This window comes from Opisthorchis viverrini, assembly GCF_000715545.1.
Source record: "Opisthorchis viverrini unplaced genomic scaffold opera_v5_390, whole genome shotgun sequence".
Taxonomy (NCBI): Eukaryota; Metazoa; Platyhelminthes; class Trematoda; order Opisthorchiida; family Opisthorchiidae; genus Opisthorchis; species Opisthorchis viverrini.
The window spans coordinates 155,271-167,382 of record NW_008752046.1 but is presented as its reverse complement, the minus strand read 5'-3'; the positions used below and the strand labels follow the sequence as shown (position 1 = coordinate 167,382).

Sequence of the window (12,112 nt, the reverse complement as noted above, 5' to 3'; positions counted from 1 at the left end):
TCACGAGTACACACGCACACACACATATACGCGCGCACACAAGCGCGCAATACATGGACCATACACAAACGCAGACTGGCAGAAATCACACACGAACGCACGCACGCACTACCAGTGTCTCTACAACGGAATTACTACAACGTTATTACAACGACTACGCACATATGACTTTCCGCATTTTATGAAATGTTTTTCAGCACGCCACAGGAAACAAACAGCGTTGCAATTTAATTCTGTGCGTCTGTGTTGACTCCACCGACAACGACTGACAACCAGTGGACTATGACAGCAGTGGTCGACGACGGCGGATTTAGAGTAGACTCTTCTTCCACTGCTACCGCCGGTTCGGATTCCTCTAATCCATCAGTTAATTTGTTAAAACGTGGCTCAAACGAGTCGAATGATTTTTCATCCTCGCAGGGATGTTTGATTGTCAATCAAACCGGTTCACCTGACTGTGCGAAACGTTCACGTGACATTGATGATCAAGAAGTGTTGGACTTAACGATCAATTCCTCACTAGGACCAGTGAACGGATCCAAGCCATCGTCAGCTCACGATCCTGACACAACCGGTGTGTTGTTCTACTCGAAATCCCCGTCAAGTACACCAAGCCCTCAATCTTCGAGTTCTTCGCAAACGAACTTTACTTCGTTTGTGATGGGAAAGGGAATGGACCAAACACAGCAGTCCACATGGTGCACTACTCCGCAACCTGCACACACAGCAAAGTTGTGTAGTCCAGTGCCGATACCGCAGGGTAACCTGTTCCCCACCTCCTGCCTTGCTCCAGTCGACTTCAATGCACTTATGCAACATCATATGGGAGTTAATGCAGCGGCGGTTGCGGCCGCAGCTGCCTCTCTTAATCTGTTCGGAGCAACCCCTTGGGCGAGTAAGTCATTTCACTTGATTCCCGAATAGTTTTGGAAGGCCACCCATTTTGTTATTTGTTTGTTCAAACTCTGATTCGGAAATGTCACTGTTCGATAACATGGCGTTAGGCGTGTTTGATTGGCCCGCCAGAACCAAAGATCTGGCGAGGCAAGTCTGACAAAAAGATCTTTTCCACTGATCTTTTCCACTGGACAAATGTATGAAACCTGTGAAAAACCATTACTGGAAGATTGCGTGACCTCTGTTGACCGATTCTTTAGACAACCATAAGGTGTACGCGCATTTGTATAACCACTGTGATATCTGTACCCTCCCAGTCGGACCGGTAGCATCTGTCTGTAGTGGTACGTGATGAAACCCTCCAGCGTCGTTCCGCACCTGCAAAATAGACAAAATGAAAGACAGATAGATGGGTTTTTAAACGACCTCAGCCTATTCTTGTTCACCTACACAGTATCCACTTATCTATTTTGTTGATGGAGACAACAGGCACACCACTCACCTTGTATGTGGCAAATACAACAGATACCGAAAGAAATCTAGACTAGCTCGAAAGTTGTTCGAACAGCGCGCAGCTCAACTGCGATCCGAAGGAAAGCTACTACTGAGGATTACATAACGTAGTCTCAAGGAGGGGTCATTTGCGTTGGACAACAGCACATCAATGTGCCTTGCGCCGTGTGACGTGTGTGAGATCCACTGTTGTGCAGTTGCAGAAACTTTACATATCTACCTAAAATCATGTGACTTTCTTTTGACGCGCCGTTTCCGAGCCGGCCTCTGTAGATCACTTTCACTTCGTTGCACTTGTGAGTATTTGGTGTGATCACTTGTTGTGAGTAGCACTTACCCACCGTTCAGGGACTAGAATTAAGAATGCGACCGAATATCACATGAAGGATGTTCATCTGATTCTCTTTTATGTGCCGGTATAGAAAAACTCCACTTGTTCATCCAAATAGCCAGGGTTCCAAGGTGTGGAGTTTCCGTGCACCGCCCAAAGTGGGATTAACCGAGATGGAATTGGTGGCGATCCCATCCCTATCTCAAGGATGAGTTGTGCATAGGCTGGGGTCAACATGCCGCGGATGGCCGGGGTCCCAAAAGTCAGGTGTGTACTATAGGCCTCGATTAGCATGCACATGTCATCACCTATTAAGCTTAGTTAAAAATAAACCGGAGACAGAGCGTCGCGCGTTAGCTCCGGCCTCAACAGCTGGGGATGAGACACGAAAACATACTCTAAACTGACAGTCTAACCCCCCTGGGGGTCCGGCTTGAGGGATGACTAGTGTTCACTCGGTGGGACCTTTCACAATACAAAATTGTACCGTCGCGCTACCAAATCTGGATTCATCCACCTACGCGATTCACAGATTGAATGACAGCTTTACACCGAATCGAAATACCCCACTACCTGGTAAAGTAACGCCACTTTGAGATAGGTCTTTTGGCATCGTGAAGCTGTGCTTACCGCTTCTTATCTGGTTTACGTCTGCATGGCAGTGAAGCGTCAGTGTCGACACTGATGTTGCTGTCCTTGATGATGATGATGATGTCTGGCTTGACAAAAGATCTCCAGTTTCTTAATGTGAGGTATTAACGGCATACCATTCCTCACAAACAGTGGTTTCTTGACCATGTGCCAGGCTCACCGTTGCTGCCCAGAGAGATGTAAAACGAAGGCAACCATGCAAAAGGTATCTACAAGTTTAGTTTGTACAGTTCTTCCAGATACCTTCATGGTGGTTCTACCTTCAATTGGATAGGGGCGTTCCAAGCTGTCAATGATACTGGCGATGTTCACGTGTGTATCTACGTTTGAACTTGCCAGTACCTTAGAACAACCATGATAGACTGGTACCAATGCGCCTTTCGTCCTTCCACCCTAGGTTTTTTACCCAAGCTTATAGTAAAAATCGATTCTAGGTGGTCGTGCACTTTCGAAATTCAAATGGTCTGTTCCGAAAACCATCTCAAGGTAGCCATCACCACTTCTTGTAAAGGAAGAAACTGAGATCAGCCGAAGACGGCTGTGACCCGGGCCGATGCCTTCTCATCATACTACTTATTCCGTATACAGTCGTGACCTCTGAATAGTACACATTTCAGGGCGTCGAGTCAGATCACAGGTTCCCATTTTCTTCGTTGTCAGAGGCAACAAAACCTCGGAGAAGCCGGTGCTGGAGAGGGTCAATCGAGGGTTAATTGTGACGCGAGCGACGTCAAAGAAGATGGCCTCGTCCATAACCAGTCTTGTGCACTCAGAGAAGAAACTTGCTGAGGATATCTGCTAGTAATTCATAATGGCGACTTCACAACGAAGGCGCAGACGAACAAACAGAGGAATGTTTCCTCAGATCCAGAAAAGCTCGGCCAGAAGACCGATTTACTCTTTACTAAAACTAATCATTTGAACACAAAGTGATCAGCCATTTGCTTAACAGACTCAGATCGTTGGTTTTCGATTACCTGTACAGATCAGAGCAACGTGTGCCACAGTTTGTAAGCTTTCTGGGTGACTACGCATTGGCATTTTTTTGATGGCTCTCGTGAAGGTGGTTGTCCGCTGGTGGGGGGGGGCTTTGTAGAGAAGGACAGTGCTGTGATACTTCCTGAGAGCAAACACTTTCGAGAACCAAAAGTGCTTATATGACACAGTCACCTGGAAAGAGGAACGAAGGCCTGTGATACTTCCTGAGAGCAAACACTTTCGAGAACCAAAAGTGCTTATATGACACAGTCACCTGGAAAGAGGAACGAAGGTAGTAAACAAAACTTGTTTTTTTTTGCGTGCGGTCGTTCCTTGGTCACAAATTTATTGGATAGGTTATGTGAAACTGAAGTATCTTAATGGAAGAAAACAAAAAAATAAGGGGGTAGGGTTTGAATGAGACATACACACGGGTCAAAGGGTCATGGAGTCAATCGAGTGCATATCAGTGCCAGACAATTTTGTGGGACCGGATTTTTGCAGACCAGGAGTCACACAAGTTTCTTCTGGACGCATTGTTGTCGGCCCGGAATCCAATCGCCCCTCTCGGTGGTCTGAGCAGTGGTCGGTTCAGAGGTACCCGGTCTTTGCCAGTGACATGACTGGTTTCGGACAAATGTGACGCCATTGCACCTGATCCCGGTTTCTTCCGAGTACCACTCAGAAACACGGGACTGCGTCCGGACCTTCTCTCTGACAAACGCCTTATCGTAAGACTGACTGTGGGAAAAATCTCCCGGTGATATTTTGACTCCATTTCAATGTCTCTTTTCATGGCGGTCGGTGAAAAACTAACTCCAGAAACCTCCTTTTTTCTCCTGTCCCAGTTAGAGTTCATGTGTAAATTGTTTCGAACTCGACCTGTCTGTTGCACCTTTCCCCCAAAATGACTGAAGCCGAGGGATGAGAAATCCACCAGCCGACTGGTAGCTTTGTCATTGACGTCACGGATGATAATATGCGATATATCACAAAAACGTATCAGCGTGGTTCTCCGAAGGTCATTCCTAGAATGTACTACTTTCTGTTGGCCCACCAACAGACTATTTTCCGGAAAAGGAAATATTTCTCGAGATTTAGTACTTAGCCTCGAAGATAAAAAACTAACACAAAAACGTACAGCGTGGTTCTCCGAAGGTCATTCCTAGAATGTACTACTTTCTGTTGGCCCACCAACAGACTATTTTCCGGAAAAGGAAATATTTCTCGAGATTTAGTACTTAGCCTCGAAGATAAAAAACTAACATGGATTCATTAGGCTGAGTAGAAACCTGCATGTGTGCGTTATTGATTCTATGTAATTTTTCACCAAGTTTCTCACGATTATTGATCGACCCTTTTAGGTAGCCGCGTACGTCTAAAGTCTACCGATGCGTGTGTGTTCTGAATTTCTAATCATTTTGTGCAATGCGTGAAAACTAAAATAAAGACCACAAAATGCATAAGGTGTGTGTGTGTGTGNAACTAATCATTTGAACACAAAGTGATCAGCCATTTGCTTAACAGACTCAGATCGTTGGTTTTCGATTACCTGTACAGATCAGAGCAACGTGTGCCACAGTTTGTAAGCTTTCTGGGTGACTACGCATTGGCATTTTTTTGATGGCTCTCGTGAAGGTGGTTGTCCGCTGGTGGGGGGGGGCTTTGTAGAGAAGGACAGTGCTGTGATACTTCCTGAGAGCAAACACTTTCGAGAACCAAAAGTGCTTATATGACACAGTCACCTGGAAAGAGGAACGAAGGTAGTAAACAAAACTTGTTTTTTTGCGTGCGGTCGTTCCTTGGTCACAAATTTATTGGATAGGTTATGTGAAACTGAAGTATCTTAATGGAAGAAAACAAAAAAATAAGGGGGTAGGGTTTGAATGAGACATACACACGGGTCAAAGGGTCATGGAGTCAATCGAGTGCATATCAGTGCCAGACAATTTTGTGGGACCGGATTTTTGCAGACCAGGAGTCACACAAGTTTCTTCTGGACGCATTGTTGTCGGCCCGGAATCCAATCGCCCCTCTCGGTGGTCTGAGCAGTGGTCGGTTCAGAGGTACCCGGTCTTTGCCAGTGACATGACTGGTTTCGGACAAATGTGACGCCATTGCACCTGATCCCGGTTTCTTCCGAGTACCACTCAGAAACACGGGACTGCGTCCGGACCTTCTCTCTGACAAACGCCTTATCGTAAGACTGACTGTGGGAAAAATCCCCCGGTGATATTTTGACTCCATTTCAATGTCTCTTTTCATGGCGGTCGGTGAAAAACTAACTCCAGAAACCTCCTTTTTTCTCCTGTCCCAGTTAGAGTTCATGTGTAAATTGTTTCGAACTCGACCTGTCTGTTGCACCTTTCCCCCAAAATGACTGAAGCCGAGGGATGAGAAATCCACCAGCCGACTGGTAGCTTTGTCATTGACGATTGCGATATATCACAAAAACGTATCAGCGTGGTTCTCCGAAGGTCATTCCTAGAATGTACTACTTTCTGTTGGCCCACCAACAGACTATTTTCCGGAAAAGGAAATATTTCTCGAGATTTAGTACTTAGCCTCGAAGATAAAAAACTAACATGGATTCATTAGGCTGAGTAGAAACCTGCATGTGTGCGTTATTGATTCTATGTAATTTTTCACCAAGTTTCTCACGATTATTGATCGACCCTTTTAGGTAGCCGCGTACGTCTAAAGTCTACCGATGCGTGTGTGTTCTGAATTTCTAATCATTTTGTGCAATGCGTGAAAACTAAAATAAAGACCACAAAATGCATAAGGTGTGTGTGTGTGCGTATTTTTGTGTATTTTTTGTGATACCAAGTTTATGTTTCAGGCGATGACCGTCCGTTAAAAGCAACCTTTGTGCTGGGGAGTGCATCCGTCTGAGAGAGAATCCGAAAGTGAGTGGCTATCACCCTGGGCCACGACAAGTTCACTGGCTCAAGAGATCTAAGGATTTCCCTGAGTTTCCGCCATCCCATAAACGTCGCCATCATCATCATCATCATCATCGTCATCATCATCATCATCGTCATCATCATCATCATCGTCATCATCATCATCATCGCCATCATCATTGTCATCATCATCATCGTGGTCATCATCATTATCACTATCATCATCATCAGCATCATCATCCTGCTCATCGTCGTCATCGCCATCATCATCATCATCATCATCATCATTCACTGCCGTTTAATCATCATTATCATCCTGCTCCCCATCATCATCACCATCATCATCATCATCATCATCATCATCATCATCATCATCATCATCATCCGAATCATCATCATCATCATCGTCATCAGCTGCAGCAGCAACCGCAACACGAAGTATAAAACTTGCATAAGTCGTGCAGGGAAGATTCGTTAGAAGAGAGCTGGGCGTTGGTTGGCACAACTTAAGTGCATAATCTATCTATGACGCTGTGAAGTTGTTGACCTCTTTGCCGAACTTGGTAACATTAACATTTCGTCACCGTCCTTAGTCAACGAACAATGAATCCTGTATTCCGGTATTCAGCGACATCATTCTTTACTGTTCAGCGTTTGTCCCTTTACTGCGACGGTCAATACCGATTTGCACGTTGAAGGCAGTTGCTTACGAACAGAAACTGGTGGGCTGCGCCACCGGGTCTTGTCTGGCAACTTGTCCATTCATTTTTGTGGATTCTCTACTCAGCTAGACGGCCTTTGTCAACATGGCCAGATCTGACCTCTTTCGAACCGTTTATACCCTGTTTGTGGCTGGTCTATACAAGTCCAGTGCTGTGGCACTTGGACCGGGTGACCAGCTCATCATACCAGAAATAAATCAGCTGATCTCAGCAGTACCGGACAGGCGCTCCTTACACGGTGGGCACCTCTTGTGAGGCACTGACACTTGTGATATGACTGGAAAGGCGATTAACTGCCTGTTCCTGGCTACTTTTCTTCTGTTCACTGACAGGTCTAAAACGGAGTTTTTTTTTAAAATTTCGTAAAACTCCCGTTAATCTGGTCAAATCCATGGGTCTTCATTTCACTGAAAATAGGTCTTCCGTGTTGATGAAATTTTGTGTAGTGCCGGTGGGTTCTCTCTACCGCATGAGCTCCACTTACCAGGGAATCGAAAATCTTTTTTCGTACAGAAACATTTGTTGTATCGGTGTTCCTCTGGAAAAGTCCATCGGGGTTTAAAAAGATCCGGACAGCTGTGCATTTCTAAGTCTTGTTGTCCTCGGTACAATTTTCATCTGCTTCGAGGAGGTGATTGCCGTAATATATCGAAAATAACCCAAGTTGATACCACATGGAACACTGGTCTGATCTAAGCCTCTTCCACTTGGGTTTGTGTTGCGCGAAACGGTGTCAGTAAGATTCTGCTCTGACGGATGAATTGATTGGATCTTCTCATCGCACCGCATGTGTTGTGTGCCCACCAATTTCAGATGGCTGTACCTTGTCGGAAGATTCCGCCCAAAATCTGATCGATATGCAACCACCAACCATCGATTGAAATCAATACATTATTGCCTGTGCCGTTTTGCAGTGATTAAGATGGCAGACTCCCCCCCAACTTCGCATAGTGTTGATTTCATTATTGTGACAAGGGGATGGCGGCTGGGAGTTCTGTTTGCCGGGGGTGGGGGGTATTGCGTGCAAACGGATTCTGAACAATACTCGATTGTTCTGACCCAGTTGAGAACTGGATTAGTACACTCATTCATCAACAGACTGGTTTGCACTATGAAGTCTCTTCACCACTTACAAATAATTCATACGAACGAGAATAAAATGCGGGTTGGAATGATACGACCTTACGACTCAGCTGCTCCGTGTGTTTGTGTGTGTTTAATCTATGGTTTAATTCATTTTGGTGTGTTACTATGGCAACAGGCCTTGCACACTCGATGCATATGACCGGAAATGGAGTGGTTTTCCTGACTCAGCGCTCAAGCCTTCTCATAAGCCCAACAGCAAAACCGCCAGATCCAGCGCACTCATCCGAGACGGCTGGGGGTGAGGAAAGCGGTATCAGTAGGGCAGGGGGAGAACAGACAAGCGTCAGATCTGCACTGGTAACCAAGACAACGGGAAAAACCAAATATCAGTTTGATTACCGGAAAAAATGTCGTTCGACCCATTCATCCATAGGTTTCATTCAGTTGACTGAGCTTGGGTGTCGCCAAACCTCGCCACAGTGAAGGTGATCTCCCAAACTACTCCCTGTGTAGCACACGTCTGAAAACTGTTGTGAATTTGATGGGCTTGGGCTTACCAAATTTAGTCGCTTTTCCGTTAAAAGTGTTCAGAGAACGCAGTCTAGAAGCGGAGCCGTTGAACTACTACGCATTGAGTCAACTAACTCAGCCCAACGGTGCACTGTGTCAGTTACGTGGAGCGATATATCTATTGGATTGATTTTTCCTCTTCATTTAGTTGACCAAAGGGTGTATGCAGCGTATGTGTCCAATAACGTTTTTTTTCAAAATCTATTCGACCGGATCTTTCGCACATGCACTGCTGATATTGCGTGCTTTTAGGCAGATTTTAACACAATCCAGTTTGAACATAAGCAGCCGCACTTTGGTATTGATTAACTTATGCGCTGGTCTGCAGGGCGATCGATAGCATGCGCTCGACGGCTTAGCTGAATCGAACCCTCCCTCTCCCGCACAGTTATTCGGTCAGAGTGATTTCTGTTCACTTTCAAACTGAAGGTCCTGTCGATTCGCTATCGACTGCACTACAACCAGTTGGTTTGAACTTAGAACACTTTAATGAAAAGTAAATATGAAGGCCTCACTTAGGCACTCTGAACTGTCAAAGCGAGAGGATAAAATCCAGCTGACATCTACATTTGGTGCAAAAGACTCGCACCTACCTGAAACTACGAACTATGATGGTCTCTCTAAGATGGCCCTTTCCACATGAGCTCATTCAAGGACCTCATCGTTGTGACATCATCGAGCAGCTGAAATTGCCTAAAGCATTTCATGCTCGCAGTCTATGCGGAGGAAACCACTGTATTCCGACGGCTTTTGCAAATAACTGTACTTCACCACAAGTTCAAAATTCAATTAACTTTCACAAACACGATAGCAATTAAAACCATTATCGATTATTCTACTTTTTTCTCTCTTAAGCCAACTTGTAGACGTATAACAGCACAATTTCATGCTACACGTCTAATCATAAAACATGTATTTGTTTCCAATTGTTTGTCGACCTGTCTGTCGTTCTTATATTACAGTTGTTGAGGCACACAGGCGTGCGTGTGCGCGCGCTTAGAACCTGTGGCACAAGGAGGACATTCCAAAAATGACTGCGGAAACCTTTTTTGACAAAAAAACCGCCACTCTTACTATTTTACTTGGTGCGAGAGAATGCAATGTCTCAAATGTTTACTCGGCATCTCGGTTTCAAAAGGAAGTCTCGTGCATACCATGGTGAACATGTGTGGCGTCTGTGTTTGGGGGTGTGTGGCCCATTTAATGCGTTTGGCGCATTGCTCATGTGGACGAGTGGGGCGAGGGTTGTCACGTCGACCAGACCCACATTTTTGCACAGTTCCTGGGTCGAACACAAGACGAACGCCTGTGGCATAGAAAACAACAGTTAATTAGAGAAATACACTCATTTGCAAATTAATTTGGTTTTCACGAGAGACTCAACTGAATCTCTCGTTTATGATATTCAAGTAAACATAAAGTTGACGGAAACTCGGGGACTGCGCCTAACTGATGAGCCCCAAGAAGGGCTAAAACGGTCGTGTGCTGTCGAAGAGTTTTCAGCAACCTTGTGAGTAGTTCCCCTAATGAAAACAGTTAATTAGCTTTGACCGACTTTATTCGGATAGCCATGAGCCAGTAAACAGCTCGCGGGCAGGATAAATCTACTTGATGTGTGAAACTTCCTTCTGAGTAGTCGTTACTCGATGAGTCAGTGACCACTTGATTGGAGAATTGTAGCACTCTGCCCCTCTGATTGAGAGCTAATCACACTGTTGACCAGCCACTCGTGGCCAAACGGTTAAATGTTCAATCACTGGCCAATAGGTTGCGGGCTCGAGACTCCCTACTGGAGTTTCGTGAGATGCGCATTGTTGATGAAACAGCTACAAAGGACTTCTTGGTTTTTCAGCATAGACTGATTTCACTGACAGGATGAAACCACTATTGAAAGGCATTCTGGGAAGTTTCGGTCTAATCGAACGGGTGGTTTTACACAACAATGAAGTGCACTGGAAAACTCCGAACTGGAGTCGTCCCACTACATGACCTTATTTATTGATTGATTGTTGCCGTGGTTTTCAACCACAGATCAGAGTAAAGCAGCAACAACAACATGCGTACACGTGGTACACCTGTCAATCACTGGTCTGATAATTACGCGTCAATAAGCTGAACAAGACGGGCATTATGTTGAACCCTTAGTCCACACGGAGTTTTATGGGGAGGGGTGGTTCTGATTAACAGAACGCACCTGCCAACTACCCCGCATCCGGTATGACCGTTGCCATACCCCATACCTCTTGGTTCCGCCCGTACCTTTCCACTCCTCAAAATAATTCAGGTGGTCCCAATTATTTGTTTCGCTTTTCCTTTGTGTGTGCATTGCCATAACACAGGCAGGCATACACTGACAGGAGGACTGGCCACTCATCCACCGGGTGTACGCGACACTGCCTCGTACATCATAGCTGTTGTAAAGTACCGCTCTCCAAGGGTAGGCGCACGATCACGTGATGCATGAGCCAGCCGCATGTCGACAGACCAGCCGCCTGTGGTCTGCATAATGGAGACACGAAGACGGAAACCATTGCATGCCTACCTGCCTCTAACCCATGTTCATTCACTCCAATTCATGAATATCACTCATTGAATTATTCACTGTCATGAATGTTTTCAAGAATGACCCATTCGGACAGACCATCTCTTAACCTACTATGGACGTCATTGATAAGCTTCGTGTCTGGTTGTGTGACCGGCCAACGAAAAAAAAAACAGATTTTAACACGAAATGCGTGTTATCAAGCGAGTGAACACGTCACATAGTAGAATGAACAAAAGAAACGCGGGTTCACGAAGAATCGTGTGCTTTAAGACCGATTATGCCACGAATTGTTGTTATCACACCGTGACACAAAGCCTCCCCCCCCCATAAGCGTGTGCGCGCGCTAGCGTCGACTTTGTGCGTGAGTTGGCCTGTCGATAGAAGAGCTGGGTTGGAATGATGACACGGCTGTCTTATCAGTAAATCAAACGTATGCATGAATCAAGATTTTAACCACATTACGGTGATCTGTGTCTACAGAGGGCGTGGAGTTTGTGATATGAATGAGAACTTGGACGTTTTCTGACCGGACTTTTGAGTGTCATGACCCGTTCGGCCTTTCACATCGATGACTAGGTTTGTAGTAAGCTACCCCCTTCCTGTTCAAAGTCGCTAGACAAGAAAATACTTTCTAAACAGCGCGTATGATCAGGTAATCGAAGGCTATTCCTATGTCTCCAGGTTTATGCAACAAATGGGTTGATATATCGTGGGTTAGAGTCGACAAAAAACTTTTTCGAGTCCACATTTAGGTGTTCTGCTGGCAAGACTTGTGGAGAACTGTTTTTCGAGAACTTTCTGTGGAGTTGCCAATGGAAGGGGACAACGTGGAGCTAACCTCTGTGGTATTTCTTATGTCGACCAGTGTGGTATCTCCCAAATGGGCTATGCTCGACCCATGTACCCCCCCCCC

At 45.5% G+C, this 12,112-nt stretch overlaps 2 protein-coding genes across 2 annotated transcripts in view; one reads left to right on the top strand and one right to left on the bottom strand.

Moving 5' to 3' along the window:
- Positions 1–282: 282 nt before the first annotated feature.
- Positions 283–3,194, top strand: T265_10625 (hypothetical protein; the record flags this gene model as incomplete). The annotated part of the gene is made up of 2 exons (XM_009177048.1): positions 283–895; positions 3,010–3,194. 2 exons carry the CDS (start codon positions 283–285, stop codon positions 3,192–3,194), a joined length of 798 nt encoding a protein of 265 aa, XP_009175312.1.
- Positions 3,195–6,328: 3,134 nt separating this feature from the next.
- Positions 6,329–12,112, bottom strand: part of T265_10624 (hypothetical protein) — a gene marked incomplete at both ends in the record, with an annotated part of 14,971 nt that continues 9,187 nt past the window's right edge. The window contains 4 exons of the mRNA XM_009177047.1: positions 6,329–6,567; positions 6,613–6,799; positions 7,483–7,536; positions 9,809–9,960. Coding sequence (XP_009175311.1) covers positions 6,329–6,567; positions 6,613–6,799; positions 7,483–7,536; positions 9,809–9,960 — 632 coding nt within the window. The remainder of the gene's footprint in view (positions 6,568–6,612; positions 6,800–7,482; positions 7,537–9,808; positions 9,961–12,112) is intronic.